The sequence below is a fragment of the Malaclemys terrapin genome, chromosome 3 (assembly GCF_027887155.1).
Source record: "Malaclemys terrapin pileata isolate rMalTer1 chromosome 3, rMalTer1.hap1, whole genome shotgun sequence".
Classification (NCBI taxonomy): domain Eukaryota; kingdom Metazoa; phylum Chordata; order Testudines; family Emydidae; genus Malaclemys; species Malaclemys terrapin.
In genome coordinates this window covers 124214683-124235394 of record NC_071507.1, presented here as the reverse complement: position 1 = coordinate 124235394, position 20712 = coordinate 124214683, and the positions used below count along the sequence as shown (strand labels likewise).

Genomic DNA, 20712 nt, shown 5'->3' with positions numbered 1-20712 from the left:
CCCCTTCATCCACTCAGCAATGGAAAGGAATAGTCCAGGAGATTTCCCAAAGGGTTTTGTCCCTGCAGGTAGAAAGCTAAGTTAAGGCTTGATGGATATCCAGAAAATGGAGCTTCCTGTCTTCTCTGGTGATGTAAGGCTTTAGGTAGAAAAAAGATACATATCTGATCTGATTAAAGTGGAATTCTGAGGGAAACTTTGGAATGAACTTGGGGTGTAACCTCCAAAAAACCTTATTCTTATGGAAGACCACGTAGGGAAGGTCTGCCATAAGGGCCTCAAACTCACCTACTCTTCTGGCAGAGGTGACTGCTGTCATGAAGGCACCTTCATAAACAGATGAAGAAGGGAGCATGAGGCTAGAGCAGGGGTTCTCAAACTTCATTGCTCTGTGATCCCCTTCTGAAAAATTACTACACGATCCCAGGAGGAGGTACTGAAGCCTGAGTCCACCTGATTCCCACTGACCCGGGTGGGGGAGCCAAAGCCAAAGCCTGAGCTCCACTGCCCTGGGCAGCGTAGGTGTCAAAGCTGAAGGCCAAGGGCTTCAGCCCCAGCCAGGGGGCTGTAACCTGAGCCCCGCTGCCCTGGGCTGAATCCCTCAGGCTTTGGCCCTGGGTGGTGGGGCTTGGGATTCAGCCCTGAGCCCCAGTAAGTCTAAGCCAGCCCTGGCAACTCCATTAAAATGGGGTTGCGACTTTGGGGTCCCGACCCACAGTTGGAGAGCCGCTTGGCTAGAGGTTTGAATGGAGTATTCACGAGTGCTGACAATACTAGACGGAGATCCCAAGTTGGCATTGGTTTTAGTACCAGAAGAAACATTCTGTCAAGGCCTTTCAAAAATCTCACAGTTGTAGGGTGGGTGAAGAGCACAGTTTCCCACTGGAGGATGGAAGGCATTAATTGCTGCCAGATGTACACACAGCAAGCTGAGAGATAGACTCAACTTCTTTAGAGAAAGGAGTAGTCCAAGAGGGTAGAGATTCTCATGAATCTTCTAAAGGTATCTAATGACATTGGCACCAAAGGAAAATCCACTTAGTAGCATAACATTCCCTCATAGAGATTTTCCTGCTAAAACTGAGGATGGAGTGTATCATCTACAAACATGTCCTCTCTAAGCTTGTCATACATCCAAATACCAAACAGGGAAAGGTATGCTGGGTTGCGATTGGTGGTCTTTTATTGTCCTGAGTCAGTACGTTCAGATGCTGGATGCATGGATGTGAGGCCATCTGCACAATGCTTGTGAACCAAAACCAAAACTACTTCTGCCACCAGGGTAACTGACAGTTTGTCCTGCTTGATTTTCCTCATGGTAAGAAGGGAATGGGTGGGGAAGCATACATCAGGGGCTCTGACCACTATACTAGGAATGGGTCCCCGAGCTGCTTAGGAACAGTAGTTTGGGTATTTCTTGTTCTCTTGGGTCATGAAGAAATCCCCACTGCTGGAAAATACAATGTAACACCAAGTTGTGACGTTTCTACTCATGGTCTCTGTAGAAGTGCTACTGAGGCTGTCCACCAAGGTGTGCATTGCTCCTGGGAGATGCACTGCCAGGAGGGTAATCTGGTGTTGCATACACTAATTCCAGAGTCTGATCGCCTCTGTGCAAAGAAGCAGACTTTGATACTCCCAGTTTGTAGATGTAGTATACTGTAGTCAAATTGTCTGACATAACCTGAATGTGTAGCCATGTGATTTAGTAGGACCACACTGTTGTCTGAGGGCTCAATCAAAGTTGGTTGATGAGGTCCCTGAGAGCTTGGAATCTGTGGAGTAAGTATACTTTGGCTGTAATTGAATCCAAAGTTACTCCAATAAAGATTATAGTTTGCATGGGTACTAACGTGGACTTTTCTAGGTTTACTTGGAGTCCTAAGGATTGAAGGAGGCTGAGAGGGAAAGGACCACCGACTGTCCTAGTATGACCGACATATGTGCAGCTAGTTATCAAAGTAGGGAAATACTGGGGTGCCATGGTGACACAGGTATGCCACCACCATGGATGGCACCTTTGTGAAAACCCTTGGGGCTGTCAAGAGACCGAAGGGAAGCACTTTGCATTGATAATTGGTCTAGGTCCACTGTAAAGTGCAGGAATCTCCTGTTCGCTGGATGAATGTCTATGTGGAAAAAGGCATCTTTCAAATCAAGAGCTGCAAACCAGTCATCTTTGTTTAGAGAGGGGATTATTGAGGCCAGGGTGATCATTCTGAATCTTGAATGGCATATGAAGATATTCAATTGTCTGAGATCCAGACTGGGTTTCCAGCCTCCCTTCTTTTTAGGGATGAAGAAATATCTTGAATAAAAGCCCGTCCCGCTCTACTATAGTGAGAGTAGGGAGTCTGCACCTCCTATCTGAGAGTCCCTCGTGACATGGGTCCTTCAAGAGGGACAGGGGGATGTTTTTTTTTTAAAGGGATGTACAGAAATTCTATTATATAGCCAGTGTTGACCATCTCTGGTACCCATCTGTCCGATGTGATATGATGCCACACTGGGGAGAAATGGGCCAGATGGCCACCAATGGTGTTTGGGGAACTGGTTGGCAGCTCTCGAAGGTCCCATCAAAAATGTCTTTGTGGGAGCCTAGGACTGGGAAGAGAACAATGGAGGGATGTTCTCTCTGTTGCACTACACTCTCTGGCATTTCCTGGCTGTTCCACTACACCAGGCTCATAGGCCGTCTGGTGGTAATAGGGTTGAGGAGCAAGATGTTGTTTGCATGGAGGCAGTTTTGAGTATTTTCTCTGAGGTGCTGGAGTGTATATACCTAAGTGGAGGGTTGCACAAGAGTCCTTACGGGTATGCAGTGACTCATCCATTTTGTCACTGAACAGGTTGTTGCCCTCTAAAAGGAGGTTCTCCACAGGAGCTTGAACTTCCTTTCGAAACCCAGAGGATTGAAGCCATGAAGCTTGTCTTGTGATGATCAAAGTTGCCATGGAGTGAGGAACTGTGTCCTTGACTGAAGCTTGCAGTGATGATCTATCTATCAGCTTACCCTAGTTGATGATGGCCTGGAATTGTGGTCTAAATTCCTGGGGTAGTTTGTCAGTGAATACAGAAAAATTATAATGAATAAAATCATATTTAGACACCAAGGCTGAGAATTCACAAAGTGGAAACGTATGCTAGCTGAGGTGATATTCTTTCTTCTGAAGAGGTCCATCTTTTAGTGTCCTTGTCAGAGGGAGTACAGTCTGTTATGTTCAGTGATGGCCTGACATATTAGGGAGTTCAGGGGGCGAAAACAAGTATTCTACCCCTTTAGACAGGTCAAAGTACTTCTTCCCCATCCTTTTTGGAATGGGGAGCAAAAGTAGGTATGGGATGCCAGATTATTTTGACCAGCACTAGTATGACCTCATTGATTGGAAGTGCCACCTTGCTAGGACCTGCAGTCAGGAGGATATTCAGCAACTTGTGAATGATGTATTGAACTTCCTCCAGGGGAAACTTCACTGCATCCGTGATTTTCCTCAGGAGGTCCTGAAACGGTTTATAGTCTTTGGATGGCGATGGTGAGGCCACTGCTACTGCATTGTCAGGAGATGAGGACAAAAGTGCTGCAGAAGCGAGTAGGTCCATTTGCTCAGGTTGTTCTTCTGCCTCATAGTGCTCCTAAGAGGGCTGGGGGTTCTCTTCTATGAGGTAACCTCTGTCTGAACTCCTTCTCTGATCCCCTGAAATTGGGAGGTCTCAAATACAGATCCTGGGAACCCCTATAGGGCCAGTGAGAGGGATCATATGGATAAGGAGGTATCCCCAGGGGGAAGAGTACTGTTGGTCCTGAGCCAGGCAGTGTGTTCTATGGGAGTAAGACGACGCCTAGGAAACTCTGGAACCCTTGTTGGGGCTGATCTCATGTCATGGTATGGTCAGTGAAACCACTGACTTCAGTCTCATCCTCACTGGAGGAGTATGAGTCCTCAGATTCCACAGGCCTTGTAACTCTAGGCTGATTGACCATACTGGTGAATGATGAACTGACACCGCAGGCACAACTAGTAGTCACCTTATCAGTGAGTATTGGTGACGGTGGATCAGAATACATAGCCAGATTGTTGAGGATAGAACACTGAGCCATAGAGGATGGAGGGGGGAGGGGATTCTGCATTTTGGCAGAGCCAACAGTGCCAATTTAGGTCACACGATGAGTGTTGGTACCACTGAATCCTTTACCTTGCTGATGGACTCTACTGGTGGTTCAGTTGATGACTGCTCCCTTCTTTGCCTTGCTAGTGATAAGGCTGGGCCAGCTCCTTCGGTGATTGGTGGTTTTGGAACACTCTTGGCTCCCCATGAGCCAAGTTGGATCAGTGCTCCCCATGAGCTCCTGACATATCCATACTGGAGCATGGAGTCTCATCAGATTTGGAGGACATAAGGGAGAAAGTCCTCTTCTTAGATAAGGACTAGAGAGAGAATTTCTCTCACTTTTCATGTGATTGCTTGCTCTTACCCTCCTCCCATCTGCTCTGCCTGCTAGAGTCCTTATAGCTCTGCCCTCTGATGTTCCAGAGCTAGGGAGCACTGTGCTTGGTGGGGCACTTCTCGGCACCTCTGGCCGATGTACAGGGGGTCATCAGACCCCGGGTCGGACTAGGGCCTCATCCAGCACTCCATCAGATATCTTCTGAGCTGGAACTCACAAGAGTGCTGGGTTTGGAGCCAAAAGGAACAACAAATATTGCACTTGGAGAGAATTTGGGACTACCCAAGCAGTATAAGCAAATGTCATGGAAGTCACTCACTGGGAACAATGGGGGGCAGGCTGCACAGGGCTTGAAGTGGGGATCTTGGGCATTCTAAGTACCCCAAATGATAGAGGAAACCCCATACTAATTATCTACAAAAGGTCAACTACAGAAAAAAACCTGAATTTGAGGCAGGAATGCTAGCAAAGCTGTGGACACCACAAGGGTTTGGTCTGAGACTTGGGTGGTAGAAAGGAACTGGAGAGGCGATTGGCCCATGCTTTCCCTTATGTCCTCAGTTTGGAGCACAAGAAGATGCAGGGCACAGGCATGGACAAACAGACACTGCTAATGAAAAAATCTTCCAGTTTCAGTTGCAAGGACCACGTGCGCACCCCACAGTGGACTACATATAGGGGCCATCACTTGAAAAACCACCAGACTCTCAATATTGTTTTATTGAATTGTGCTGCCTCTCCCTCTCTAAAAATAAATTAGTTTAAAATACTAAATGAAAAGACAATCTCAACAATATAGTGGCCCTTGAACTGATTTAACCCTTACCATTCACCATGTCAATACAAGTGAAGGAGACACATTTATGAAAACAACAAACTTTTACTAAAGACAGTCTCCACTGCTCTTTTGGACGTGCAATAATATTAGAATTATTTTGATTCACAGTGCGTTCAGGAACCTGCTCTCTGTGGGTGATTGGGATCAATATGTCTACATTTTCTCTGCAGACTTCCTCTGACAACTGCAGGACAACGAAATGCAGCTGAAAGGACTGCTGGCTGTACACTCAAAGAAACACCCAGGATTCTGTTAAGTCACTGATCAAAATCGAAACCTTATTGAACAGCTGACCCCCTAACATGTTTAAAGAGATAACATTTTCTATCCAGACATTTGGGGTAAAGTGTATTTTCCTTTTACCTTTTCAAATTTCAGTTTTACTGGTTTTGGGTTGGTAGCTGTTACAGCTTCAGCAATTTCTTGGCCAATCTTGAAAGACTGCTCCTTAGTGGCTCCTTTCAACAGTACAAACATGCTAAAAAGATAAAAGTAGAAATAGGAAGTAAGGACACCATTACTTCAATATATATCCTGGAATGGGTTTACAAGCTATAATACATTTGCCAGTATCTTGACTGGGAAACAGGGACATATGTGGTTGACAAAATTCATTGAGATTGTCCACCAGTCTACTCACTGACACACCCTCGACTTCTCACAGCAACCCCTTCCCCTCCAGCTTTCTTTACTTCATTTTCTTGCCTTCCTCCCTCCCTCCCCCTCCTCCCTCCCCCCCGGTGGCCTATGCATCCCAGTTCTTCCACTGAATAGATTTTTACATTTCTGGGTCCAAGACATGCAACCCAGCCCCAAGTCCCATGACATCAGGGACACAAGATTCTATGCTGTATCTGGGATCTGAAAGTGCTAGGCTGTGGGCGGTTGAGCTAGAAAATTCTATATGGAGGAGGGATAAAGAATATAAATGATACTAAGCAGTTTATTCAGTATAAATTTAGTAGAGAAGTGGCTGTGCAGAAGGGGTCAAATTGGAATGGCACTTGATGGCTTGGTGAGCTGGTTCTCATTTGGAGGAGGAGATTTGGTGCTCTGGAACTTCAGCTTTTTAAAAAAATATTGAATCTCTAAGTCCTTATGGCTGTGAAGATAACCAGATAAAAATCTGTAAACCAAATGCAAACTGATGCAATAATATCTGCAGACAACCTGAAACAATAACTGAGCAGTGTGAATGGTCACCCTTGCTCAATCCACAATTCATGGCATCTAATTTTGGCTTCTTGTTTCAGTGGGCAGAACTTCAGAGGGAATAAAACCTTTTATCTCCATCTGACCCTTCCTATACAGATCACAAATCACCAGAATCCAGAAAAAGCAAACCATTAGGAATAGTACCAGATTACAGTTTGAATCCTACTGCCATTACAAATATACTGTTTTTAAAAAAACTATGTAAGTACAGTACTAGATAGATATGTTTGTGGCAGACATTGTCTAGAGTCACGGTAGATCTTCCATCTAAGGAGAAAGACCGTATCAAAAAGTAGTGTATGCTCTAATTACAGGAAATGTGCATACTACCTTTAGAGACCAGAATACACCAATAAATATATGCATAAAATAAAGAATCCCCACAATAACAAGTTAACTCGTGTCTCACACCTGCCTACCATGGGTAAATGAAAAGGATTTTCTTCCTTGCTGACAGTGCCCCTATTTCTCATTAATTTGGAGGCAAAAAAGCACCCAAAGCTTTTTATTAAAAAATAAATAAATCAGGAAAATAATAAATGTACTTTAAGTTACTCCAGACAATGGAATGGAGAACTTCACAGCCTGCTGGACCAGACCTATTTCTCACCATCACTTGCATAGTTCAAGCACCTGGTTTCCAGGATAAGGTCCTAAAAGTTCGTCGAGCTTGAGAAACCCCCTAAGTCTTGAGAATAGGTAGGGTGTGCATGTCTTTACAAACACTGGATAGGTGAAACTTGCCTAAATCTGCTTAAATGCCTTTGCAAAGGGAAACACTTTTTGCAGTGGGCCTTCTATGTATAAAATTACCAATATCGACGAGAAGACATGTAGTGAAATGCATGGAAGATTTGGGATCTCTATTTCTTAGCACTGAAACCTGAACAGCTGATACCATATTACTAAAGGACTAGTCATACCACAGGGTTAAAGATAATTTTTCAATGGCTAAAGTTACTGTGATCATGAGCACTAAACAGAACAGGAGAAGATTAGACACTTTTTATGTACCAGGCTATAGTTATGTTCAGTAATTGGAAGAGTTCTCTCCTCTTGCTCATTTTCACTGTTAAAATGAACAAAGGTCCTGAGCAGAGTGTTGTCATTATTTTATATAAGAAAAGCTCCTTGTCCCACTCTCTGTAAAATTACCATAATGATCTCTGGCATGTTGAGAGGTTTAATGGTCAATTTTTCTTTATTGAAAGCCAGCCAGAAAATGTATTGCTTAATATGTGTATTAGCTAACAGGACATATCTTATTTGTATTTTTAGGACAAATTATAGGACAATTTGCAGGACAATTAGTTATGAAGTGCAAGTTGGTTTCATTTTAAAATAGAGTGCGAATACTTCATCCAGGGCCAACATTAGACTAAGATCACAGACGCACTCACCAAAGGCACCTGGTTCAAAAGGGGCAGCTCTGACCTGGCCACCGCCCCATCACACCAGTTAAGAACTATATTAGCAGGGGTCTGGTCCCTTTAAGAGTGTGTACCCTCCACCCCTGCACTAACAGCAGTGGTTGGGAGTCAAACAGCAACCACCAAACAGTTTTTGAGGGACTGGTGGGATAGAAGGGGGTCTCTATCCCTATTAGCAGCAGCTTGGGAGCTGCCATGGTAGCCCAGCTGACCCTATCTGACAGCTTTGCAAAGGGGGAGAGCCAGCCCAGGCTCCATAAAAATAACTTAACAGTCTGAACTGAAATATGTATTTAACTGTATGTTTAATGCAACAGGCAAATATAATTTATTAAAATAGAAAAATAGATCCATGGAGACCTGCTGTAAGCTTTTGAATGCAGATCATGGTGATAGCCTCCTTTGTGACGTGGAAAGGAAGAAAACCATTTCACATAGCATCAGAAGCAGCAGCTATTAATTACCTGTCAGTATCGCCATATACAACCCGAGCGCCCCATTTTTTCGTATCATTCACCAGTTTTATAGCTCGCTCCAAGGTCTCTCTGGCTTTATGGACAATACTATCCCCAATCTGCAAATAAAGATACACTGAAAATCTTTCCTGCTGTGCTACTGCATTCAAAACAACCCGTGTAAATCAGCATCACTCTGAATCCATCTCTGCATTAACATCATCATGCAAAGTAAACAACTGCATTTGCTGGTTTAAAAAAAATCAACAATAGAAGGAAAATTCTGAAAACTGATTTACCGTAAACATAAATCTACAAAACAGGGAAGAATTCAGGAAAGAGCAACAGAAATGATTATGGTGGTGGAGGGATTAATTTAGAAGGAAAGATTACATCTTTAGCTTACCTAAATAAGTGAAGGGCAGTTATAAACAGCTACAGATATTTAAAAGGTTTAAGTACCAAGGAAGAGGATTGCTTAGAATGCTCTCTGAGGCTCCAGGTAGGAGCACTGGGATAAAATTGTGCTAAGGAAAATGTAGACTGGATATCAGGAAAAACCTTGCAGGAATTGCTATTCATAGTTTAATAAATCTCCCTAATGAAGTGGTGAAAGTCCCATCTCTTGAGTCATTTAAAACTAGACTATGCACCTGAGAATGTACTGTATGGAGCAAATGTGCATTAACAAAGAGATGGACATGATGACCTACAAGGTCTTTTTCTCTCTCATTTCAATTATTCATTAAAAGCAGAGGCTGCTTGGACAGACACAAACGTATCAGGTTTCAGTTTCTAATGGAAGTAAATGATGAAAATGCTGCTGTTGTCAACTTCTTTCCTGTACACAGAAAATATATTCATTTTGATCACAAGGTTTCCTTTTTCCTTTTTATTAATTCATGCTTTAAGAGTAAACCAAGTGATATATTATCTCCTTAATATTACATATCATTCTTAGCTTTGTAAGTGCACGTTGAGGAACAGTTACACTCACAAGGGTGTGATTCTAGCCCTTACTCGGCCAAAACTCCCCACTGAAATCTTGAGTTTTCTTGAGTATGGGTTTCCAGGATAAGGTCCTAAATGTCTAATTAAGGTACATATGTAACTTTATTTGTAAGACATTGTGCGGTAAACAAACCAGCAGAATAAATTTCAATTTATTTTAATGAAGGCTGAAATAAGTTAATATGGAATGTACATAATTTGTTACATTATTACTTATTCAAAAATCAGGAGAAAGCACATTTGTTCCATACAGTCTACATTTTCCTTAGCACAATTTTATCCCAGTACTCCTAGCTGTAACCTCTGTGAGCATTCTAAGCAATCCTCCCCCTTCCTTGGTACTTAAACCTTTCAGTTTACTCTAGTTTTTGGATTGTACTGGTTGTTGTTTTTTTAAAAGGACTGAAACAGCTACACTGAATTGTTTTACTTTGATGGTTGGAACTCTAGTCCAATCCATCTTTATGAAAATACTAATTCTAAGTAGTTTATCACTACAAAATGGATTTCAAAATGTTAAGCTCACAACTGAAACCAAGGTTTTTTTTGGTACTTTAAGAGAAAAAACAGCATTTATGGTAGCATTTAGATTAAATGCATGTTTCAAACAATGACATTACATTATCTCGTGCTGCTTTAACAACAGTCTCTTTCCTAAATCCCTTTTGCATTTTATCTGCATCCCTTACCTCTATACATGGCATTCTTCCAGAAAAGTTAGCAGAAGTATAACCAAATGTGACATTAGCTATCAGTTTAAGACCCAGCTGACGTGCCTCAAGCATTCGAGTGATAGCTTTGTCATGCTTGTAAGCCTTTATTGACTGCTTCACCATTATCCTGGTCTTCAAAATTTCTTCCAACATTCTTGGCAACACACCCTTTCTTACTGAAGGCTACCGAAAAAGGAATGAAGAGAAACAAAATGTTTAAAGATTTCAGAGTGGTAGCCGTATTAGTCTGTGGCACCTTAGAGACTAACTAATTATTTGGGCATAACCTTTCATGGGCTAAAACCCACTTCCTCAGATGCATGGAGTGGAAAATACAGTAGGAAGATATATATATACACAGAAAACATGAAAAGATGGGGGTTGCCATACCAACTCTAACGAGACAAATCAATTAAGGTGGGCTATTATCAGCAGGAGAAAAAAACTTTTGTATGGCAACCCCCATCTTTTCGTGTTCTCTGTAATATATATATACATATATATCTTCCTACTGTATTTTTCACTCCATGCATCTGAGGAAGTGGGTTTTAGCCCACGAAAGCTTATGCCCAAATAATTTTTTTAGCCTCTAAAATGTTTAAAAAAAGCCAACTGAAACAGAATGCAGTAATTAGTAGTTAGTCTTTGACATGAATATACATTAATAGTGAGGTGTTCTAGCAATCAGTACTTTGGCTGGTTTTGTCAATTTACTTAATCTGAAAGGGAAGCAAAGTATGTGAGGGCAGTGTTAATGTTATTTTTCTGAATTTGCAATGGACAATGTGATATTGTGCACTTGTACATATATTTAAAAGATTGTAATAACTGGGATAGGATTTGACTATTTTACTACCTTTCTTTATTTGTTGACATATAAATATTCAGGATTTTTTTAAACTGTAATATTCCTTGGAATACTTACCTTTTAACTTAAAGTTTTTGTATTACATTGAATATTTTTCTTGGTGACAAGCTGAAACAGTTGGGGCCATGAATGTACATTAGCTATAGTCAGCTGGGTCTACACATGACATAAAATGAAAACAGTGGAATTCAAACTAATTATCTTCATCTCCAAAAGCACAGGCTTTTCTATGCAGCAGTAGCAGAAAAAATGGTACACAGCTTTTGTAACTATTGTTCTTCAAGATGTGTTGCTCATATCCATTCCATTGAACGTGTGCGTGCGCCCATGTGCGTGGTCTTCTGAGACTTTTGCCTTAGCGGTATCCGTAGGGATGGCCATGCGCCCTCTAGAGTGCTGCGCTCATGGCGCGGTATATTAGGTGACTCCGTCCCTACACCCACTTGGTTCCTTCTTGCCGACAACTCTGACAGAGGGGTAGGAGGCCGGGTAATGGAATGGACATGAGCAACACACCTAGAACAGTTACGAAAGGTGGGTAACTTTTTTCTTATTCGAGTGCTTGCTCATGTCGATTCCATTGTGGTTGACTCACAAGCAGAATTCTCAGAGGTGGGCTTGGAGTTCACAGCTTTGCTGATTGGAGCATTGCTCTGCCAAAACCAGTGTCATCTCGAGCTTGCTGGGTCAGCCCATAGTGCGCAGCGAACGTGTGAATGGACGACAGGTCGCAACCCGACAAATTTCTTGGATCGGCACCTGAGCGAGGAAGGCTGTCGAGGAAGCCTTTATCCTAGTTGAGTGAGCCATCATGACAGCTGGTGAGGGCACCTTTGCTAGCTCTTAACAGTAGCAGATACAGGCCGTGATCCAGGATGAGAGTCTCTGGGCTGACTCCTGTCAATGACAGCCACGAACAACTGCGTTGACTTATGGAACAGCTTTGTTCTATCAATGTAGAAGGCCAGAGCCTGCCTGATGTCCAGCGTATGCGGCCTGCGCTCCTCATCTGTTGCATGAGGCTTTGGACATAGGACCCGTAAGTAAATATCTTGGCCTGTGTGGAAGTGGGAAATGACCTTGGGCAGAAAGGTTGGGTGCGGACACAGTTGGACTTTGTCCCATAAGAAGACTGTATAAGGTGACTCCGACATAAGCGCCCTGATATCAGACACCCGACAGGCCGAAGTTATAGCGACCAAGAAGGCGACCTTCCAGGAGAGAACCAGAGGGAGCAGGACGCCAAGGGCTCAAAGGGGGGACCCATGAGCCTTGACAGCACAAGATTCAGGTCCCAAGGAGAGACTGGGTCCCTGACATGTGGGTAAAGATGCTCTGGACCTTTCAGGAACTGTGCCGTCATGAGATTGCCAAAGACCGACTTGCCTTGAAAAGGAGGGTGGAATGAGGAAATGGCTGCCAAGTGTATCTTGACCGAGGATGACAAGCCCTGGAGCTTGAGGTGGAGCAGATAGTCCAGGATGTCCTGCAGCGAGGCCTCCTCTGCACAAATGAGCCAATCCGAGGCCCAAAATGTGAAGCGTTTCCACTTTGTCACATAGGTAGCCCTGGTGGAGGACTTCCTGCTTCCCAACAGAACCCACTGGACACTAGCGGAGCACTGCCGCTCCTCCCCACTCAGCCACGCAGCAGCCAGGCTGTCAAGTGCAGCACCTCCAGGAGCGACCATTTGTGGCAAGACTAGAAGGACCTGCTGAGGTGATCTGCCAGGATGTTCCTGGTTCCAGACAGATGGGCCACTACCTGGAAGATGATGTGCTGTACACAGGAGTCCCAGAGGCTGAGCACTTCCCGACAAAGGGCTGAGGACTGGGCTACACCCTGCCTGTTGATGTAATACATCACGGCCGAATCGTCTGTGACGACCTGAACTGCCTTCCCCTTCAGATGGGGCAAGACCGCTCTGAGTTCCCTGATGTTGATGTGCAAGGCTAAGTCGTGCTGCAGGCAACATCCCTAGGTGTTGAGCTCTCCCAGGTGGGCCCCCCACCCTAGATCTGATGTGTCCGAGACCAAGGTGAGCAAAGGAGATGGGGTCACAAAGGGAACGCCTTGCAACACCAACTTGGGGTCCCACCACCAGTCTAAAGAAAGTGGGACATTGCTCGGCACCGTGACCACTCGGTCCAGGGGGTGCCTGCTGGGAATGTAAACCGAGACCAACCATGTTTGTAGGGGCCTCAGATGAAGTTGGGCATGGCTGACCACATATGTACACGCGGCCATGTGGCCCAACAGTTGCAGGCACGTATGGGCCATGATGAGCGGGTGGGCCTTTATGTGGGAGATTAAGTCTGCCATGGCCCGAAACCGTGCCTCCAGAAGGAAGACCCTGGCTTGCGTGGAGTCGTGAACTTCCCCGATAAACTCTATACATTGTACTGGCATTAACGTGGACTTCTCTATGTTTATCAACAGGCCTAGGCTGAGACAGGTGGAGTGAACCAGATCGAGGCCTCTTTGCACCCAGCCAGTTGTCGAGATACAGGAACAGGTGGATCCCACGCCGCCTGAGGTAAGCCGCTACTGGTACCATGCACTTGGTGAACACTCTTGTGGCCGACGATAGGCCAAAAGTGAGCGCTGTGAACTGGAAATGGCGCCCTCCAACTATAAAACGGAGGAAACGCCTATGTCCCGGGAATATGGAAACATGGAAATAAGCATCCTGCAAGTCGAGAGCGGTGTACCAGTCTCCCAGATCCAGGGAAGGAATAATGGAAGCATGGAAACCATGCGGAACCTCAACTTCTTGAGAGACTTGTTGAGGCACCACAGGTGCAAGATGGGTCTTAGGCCCTCTTTGGCCTTCAGGATTAGGAAATAACGGGAGCAGAAACCTCTTCCGTGCATGTCCCGAGGAACCTCCTCCACCGCCCCCAGGCACAGGAGCTTTTTGATCTCCTGAATGAAGAATTGCTTGTGAGAGGAGTCTCTGAAGAGGAATGGGGAAGGGAGAGGGGGGAAGAGAGAGAGGGGTGGCTGTGAACTGTAGGGTATAGACCTGGGATACTATATCCAAGACCCAGTGGTCTGAGGTTACCCTTGACAAGCCCAAGCGGAAAGATTAAAGACAATTCAGTAAGGGGTGGGAGGGAACCCGGGGAACTGACTGAGGTGTTGCTCCCGGGCACACCCTCAAAATGAACGCTTCTGGCCTCCAGGGTGTTTAAAGGGCCCAGGCTTTGCAGGTGAGCAGGAAGAAGAGGGGTGATGCCTGCTGAAGCTACTGTCCCTTCTTCTTACAGAACTCTGGCGGGGCTCCCAAGGTCTTGGTAGTGGGGGCAGCTGGAAGGGCTTTCAAGCAGCCTGTGGCTTAGGTATGCCCAACGAATGAAGGGTGGCCTTTGTATCATTCACCCCATGCAGCCTGGCATCTGTCTGCTCGGAGAAGAGACCAACCCCATTGAATGGGAGGTCTTGGATTGAATTCTGCATCTCTTGAGAGAAGCCTGCCGTTTGTAGCCATGAGCTATGCCTCATCACCACCGCCGATGTGATTACCTGAGCCGCAGAATCCGCTGCATCCCAGGCCATCTGTAGGGAGCACCTGGCTGCCGCCGTGCCTTCCTCCATCAGGGTGCCGAACTCCTGGGCTAACCCTCATGGGAGGGACTCCTGGAACTTATGGAGAGCATCCCACAAATTAAAGTTGTACCTACTCAGGAGAGCCTGGTGGTTTGCCAGCTGGAACTGTATGCTGCCGGTAGAATAAATTTTTCTCCCAAAGAGATGCAGTCTTTTGGCCTCTTTGTTCTTGGGAGTAGAGGAGGACTGGAGCTGTTTGTCCTTTTTGTTGGCTGCAGAGATGACCAACGAGCCCAAGGGCGGATGAGTGTATAAACACTCGAACCCTTTAGCCGGGACAAAGTATTTTTTCTCTGCCCTTTTGGAAGTAGGAGGGATAGACGAGGGAGTTTGCCACAGGGCCTTGGCAATCTTTAAGACCCCTTCGTGGACTGGCAATGCGAGGCAGGCGGGGTGGAAGCGGAGAGGATACTGAACAATGAGTCAGTCTGCTCAGCCATCTCCTCTACCTCTAAGCCCAGATTGTCCGCCACTCTCCGGAGCAGAGTCTGATGCTCCTTGAATCATCGGGTGGACTAGTTCTCGAAGGGCTTGCCACTGCCTCGTCTGGGGACGACGAGGATGATTGGGTTACTGGAGGAGGATCTGTGGCTTCTTCAGGGGAGGGAAGTTTTGGGGTGGATACCACTTCCTCAACCCCAGCCTCCGAGCGATTAGCATGCACTGAGCCAGGTGCCGTTGGTGGCGTCTGCTGTTGCTCCGAGGTGGCAGCCGAAGATCGCTGGGAAGGGGGCGTAGCCATAACTAGCATTCCCCACGAGCCCCAATAAGGCCACTGGGCTGGTGGCCACTGTCCTTGGTGCCACTGCTGCGATGTTGCGGCCGATGCAGTGTCGGGACCCCAATCACACTCGTGGGATCTGGGTGAGGGGCTAAACCGAGCTCTCTGGGCCACGGGCAGTAAAAAGGAACTGAGGGGGTGCAGGGACAGTGGTGCCTGAAAAGAGCACAGCACTTCAGAGGGCGCCACAGCCGTCCCTATGGATATTGCTAAGACAAAAGTCTCTGACGACCGCGCACACACCTACAATGGAATTGACATAAGCAAGCACTCGAAGAAGAACTGTTACACATAGGTAACTGTGATTCCAGTATGATTAAGAAGTACAAATACATCACTGCACTGCATGAACAGAAATATAATTTCAATAATAGAGGAAATGAGCCTTTACTGAAACCCGAGTAAAAGTAAAACTATGCAACTATTATATTTATTTCCTGAATTGTCAAAATACCAATCCTGTGATTTGTACTGGCAAGTGCTGGAAGACAACACACTGACAAACAGAAAATATTTTTTCTCTTGCTAAACCAGCAGTGTGTTTAATCTTGGACTAACCAACAAACTAAAAGTGAAAATGTCGGTCATTGAGCAATGAAATCTCAGTACCTTGACAAAAGCCACTCCATTGGGTGACACTGTGATATCATGCCGAATCTGATAAAGTAAGTCAGGAGGTACTCTGAGGGATGTGCAGCCAAATTTAAACTCATCAAATCTAGTAAAGAAGAAAATTAAATAAGGATACAAAATGATCAATTAATTTACATTCAAAATAATTGAAAGTATGAGTCTATACTAAAATATTGACAGCACCAACACAAATAGTATGGTTACAACCACAGAGTACTATGAACAAGCCTACCACAATTTAAAGTTTCTTAATTACAAGTGACATTCTTTCAAAGCAAAGGAGCAATGTGTGTCCAAATTCTATGCTGAAACTGATTTATCAATCTGTTCTGCACATATCACCATGGTACTCAGAGGCCAATTTCCCAGAGGCATGTAATCTTGATCTAAACTCAGCTAGAAATTGCACGTGCTTTATTGGGTAATCTATATAATCTTTCTATAAATCGTTTAAGACTTCAAATTGGAAACTTGTAGAGTTGCCAACCCTCCCAGATTGGCTGGGAGTCTCCTGGAATCAGGCTCAATCTCCCGGAGGCTACTGAAGCCAATCCGGGAGATTTTAGGCCACCAAAAGTCCAGCGTCACAGAGGGGCTAAGGCAGGCTACCTACCTGCTCTGACTCCGTGCGGCTCCAGGAAGTGGCTGGCATGTCCGGCTCCTAGGCACAGGGGCATCCGGGGGGGTCTCTGCACACTGCCCTTGCCCTGAGCGCCGACTCTGCAGCTCCCATTGGCTGGGAACCACGGCCAATGGGAGCTGCAGCGGCAGTGCCTGCAGGCACGGGCAGTACACAGAGCCACCTGACTGCCCCGAGTCTAGGCGCCAGGCATGCTGGTCACTTCCCGGGAGCCACCTGAGGTAAGCGCCACTTGGCCGGAGCCCGAACCCCCTCCTGCACGCACTCCAACCCCCTGTCCCATCCCTGAGATCCATCCCACACCTGAGCCCTCTCCCATATCCAAACTCCCTCTCAGAGCTCGCACTCCTTCCTGCACCCCAACCTCCTGCCCAAGGCTCAGCCTGGAGCCCCCTCTCACACTCCGAACCCCTCGGCCCCATCCCCCAGTCCAGAGCCCACACTCCCTCCCACACCTCAACCCCTTGCCCCAGCCTGGTGAAAGTGAGAGAGAGTGGGGGACAGCGTGCAACGGGGGTGGGGGTGGGGGGAGGTATGGAGTTAGTGGGGGCAGGGCCTTGGAGAAGGGGTGGGCCTTGGGGAAGGGGCAGGGCAAGGGTGTCTGGGTTTTTATGATTAGACAGTCGGCAACCCTAGAAACTTAAGAAACTTTATACTTAAGCCTGGTCATAATTTTAAATAGCTCCCAACTCTTCCAACTATTGTTCCACAAAGATATTTACAATTAAAACAAGCAGCAGTTTTTTAAAAAAATAACTAATCAACATTTTGGTTTCTAGATTTGGATCATTAAGGTATCAGTAAGGAAAACTACAGCTTTTATACTAAAAGAAAAAAAAACAACATATTGCCATATATCCTGTACATATAAAGGAGGAAAAAGTGGATACTCACCTTCTCGTCACTGTTCTTCCAGATGTGCTGCTCATATCCATTCCAATTAGGTGTGTGTGCACCGTGTGCACAGTTGTCGGAAAGTTTTTCCCCTAGCAGCACCCATCGGGTCGGCTGTGGAGCCCCCTGGAGTGGGCACCTTCATGGTGCTCAATACATGACTCTGCCGACCCGGTGCCTCCTCAGTTCCTTCTTGACAGTTACTCCAACAGAGGGGAAGGCGGGTGGGTTTGGAATGGATATGCGCAACACATCTCGAAGAACAACAGTTACGAGAAGGTGAGTAACTGTTTTTTCTTCTTCAAGTGATTGCTCGTATCGATTCCAATTAGGTGACTCCCGCGCCTTACCTAGGCATTGGGGTCAGAGTTATGGAATCGCTGATTGGAGCACCACTCTGCTGAAAGCTGCATCATCTCTGGCATGCCGGATGATGGCATAATGAGAGGTGAACATATGCACTGAGGACCAAGTTGCTGCTCTGCAGATTTCTTGTATTGGGACCTGGGCCAGGAATGCCACTGATGAGGCCTAGGCCCTACTGGAGTGTGCCGTAAGAGCCGGGGCTGGTATTTTGGCCAGCTTGTAGCACGTGTGAATGCATGACGTGATCCAGGAAGATATTCTTTGAGATAGACCGGGAATCCTTTCATTCAGTCTGCCACTGCCATGAACAACTGGTTCGACTTCCTGAATGGCTTAGTGCGCTCAGTGTAGAAGGCTAGTGCTCACTGAACATCCAGGGAGTGCAGCCTCTGCTCATGGCTACTGGCATGAGGCTTAGGATAAAAAACAGGCAGGAAAATGTCCTGACTAGCGTGGAAGTGTGACACAACCTTAGGAAGAAAGGCCAGGTGAAGTCTGAGTTGCACCTTATCCCTGGGGAAAACCATATAAGGTGGGTCTGAGGTAAGGGCCTTTAACTCAGACACCCTCTTTGCTGATGTAATGGCAACCAGAAAGGCTACCTTCCACGACAGATAGAGAAGGGAGCAAGTCACCAGCGGTTCAAATGGGGGCCCCATTAGCTTGGAGAGGACCAGATTAAGGTCCCATGCAGGGACAGGCTGTCTGATCTGGGGATGTAGCCATTCCAGACCCTTGAGGAACTGACCAACCATAGGGTTGACGAAGACGGAGTATCCAGACGCTCCCAGGTGGAAAGATGAAATAGCAGTGAGGTGTACCTTTATGGACGATGCTGCCAGGCCTTGCTGTTTCAGATGCAGAAGGTACTCTAAGATGAAAGGTACAGGTGCCTGAAGAGGGGGTGTATGATGCTGGTCACACCAACAAGTAAATTTTTTCCACTTTGCCAGATATGTGGCGCTAGTGGAGGGCTTCCTGCTGCCGAGTAAGACCTTAGTTACCTGTTCTGAGCACAGAAGCTCCATGAGGTTCAGCCATGAAGCTTCCAAGCCGTGAGGTGGAGAGACTGGATGTTGGGGTAATTAAGACAACCGTGGTCCTGGAGTGATCAGGTCGGGGAGGAGAGCCAACATGATCAGGGCAATCACTGACAGTTCCAGGAGCATGGTGTACCAATGTCGTCCAGGCCACGCTGTTGCCACAAGAATTATCTCTGCCCAGTCCCTGCGGACCTTGAATAGGACCTTGTGCATGAGAGGGAACAGGGGAAAGGCATAGAGCAGGCAGCCTTCCCAGGGTAGCAGGAATGCATCCGTGGCTGAGCCTGGACTGTGTTTCTGGAAGGAGTAGAACATTGGGCACTTTCTGTTGCTCCGGGTGGCGAACAGATCGACCTGGGGAAACCCCCACCTTTGGAAGATGAAGTATATGATATCCGGCCAGATGGACCACTCGTGATTGTGGAAAGACCTGCTGAGGTGGTCCGCCAGTGCGTTCTGAACTCCTGGTAGATAGGATGCTTCCAGGTGAATGGAGTGGGTTATGCAGAACTCCCACAGCCGGAGGGCTTCCTGACATAGGGGAGAGGACTGGGCTCCACCCTGCTTGTTGATGTAAAACATGGCAGTGAAGTTGTCCGTCAGAACTGCTACGCATTGACCTTGTAGTTGGGCCTGAAAGGTCTGGCATGCTAGTCACACTGCCCGCAGGTCCTCGATATTGATATGGAGGGAGAGCTCATCCTGCGACCAAAAGGCCTGTGTTTGGAGGTCTCCCAAATGCACACCCCACCCCAGAGCTGACGCGTCCGTTACTAGGAACAAGGAGGGCTGAGGGCTATTGAAGGGGACTCCTTCGCACACTGTGCGAGGGTCGAGCCACCACTGAAGGGACTCAAACACCTGCCCTGGCACCGTGACCACTGAATTCAGGCTGTCGCGTCCTGAGCAATAGGCCAAAGTGAGCCACACCTGTAGAGGCCTGAGCCTCAGTCTGGCATGCCAGGTCACATAAGTGCAGGCTGCCATGTGGCTGAGGAGACTCAGGCATCCCCTTTCTGTAGTGGTGGGGTATTGCCTGAGGCCTTGACTGAGGTCCATCATAGCTTGGAATTGGGACTCTGGCAAAAGTGCTCTTGCCCGAACCGAGTCCAACACAGCCCCAATGAATTCTATTCTTTGGGTCAATGACAAGGCTGACTTGTTCAAGTTGAGGAGGAGACCCAGTCTCTCGAATGTGGATCTGACCAATCGGACTGAGACTCCACCTGTCCCCAGCGTGGCCCCTAAGCAGCCAGTTGTCGAGTATACCTGCACCTGCCTCTGACAGAGGAAAGTGGCCACGACTGACATGCACTTGGTGAACCCTCGGGGGGCTGCTGAGAGGCCGAATGGAAGGACCGTAAATTGATAATGTCTGTGGTCGACCACGAATCATAGGAATCATCTGTGTGCAGGCTGAATAGCTACATGGAAATACGTGTCTTTCATGTCGAGGGCAGTGTACCAGTCTCCCGGACTCAGAGAAGGGATAATTGTGCCCAGGGAGACCATACAGAACTTCAACTTTACCATGAACTTGTCGAGTCCTCGCAGACCTAGAATGGGTCTGAGACCCCCCTTGGCTTTGGGGACTAGGAAGTATCAGGAATAGAATCCCTTGCCCCCGAGGAATCTCCTCTACCGCTCTCATGGCGAGGAGTGTCCGCACCTCCTGGATAAGGAATTGCTCGTGAGAAGAGTCCCTGAAGAGAGACAGCCAAGGGTGTTGGGAGGGAGGGTAGGAGCTGAATTGGAGAGACTATCCCACT

The 20712-nt window shown here is 46.7% G+C and overlaps 1 protein-coding gene across 2 annotated transcripts in view; it reads right to left on the bottom strand.

The window, feature by feature from the left end:
• Nucleotides 1–20712, bottom strand: part of REV3L (REV3 like, DNA directed polymerase zeta catalytic subunit) — a 235346-nt gene that overhangs the window by 20538 nt on the left and 194096 nt on the right. For both annotated transcript variants that reach the window (XM_054022361.1, XM_054022362.1), the window contains 4 exons: nt 15977–16085; nt 10086–10292; nt 8395–8504; nt 5649–5763 (listed from right to left, as the gene is read on the bottom strand). In XM_054022361.1, coding sequence (XP_053878336.1) covers nt 5649–5763; nt 8395–8504; nt 10086–10292; nt 15977–16085 — 541 coding nt within the window. The remainder of the gene's footprint in view (nt 1–5648; nt 5764–8394; nt 8505–10085; nt 10293–15976; nt 16086–20712) is intronic.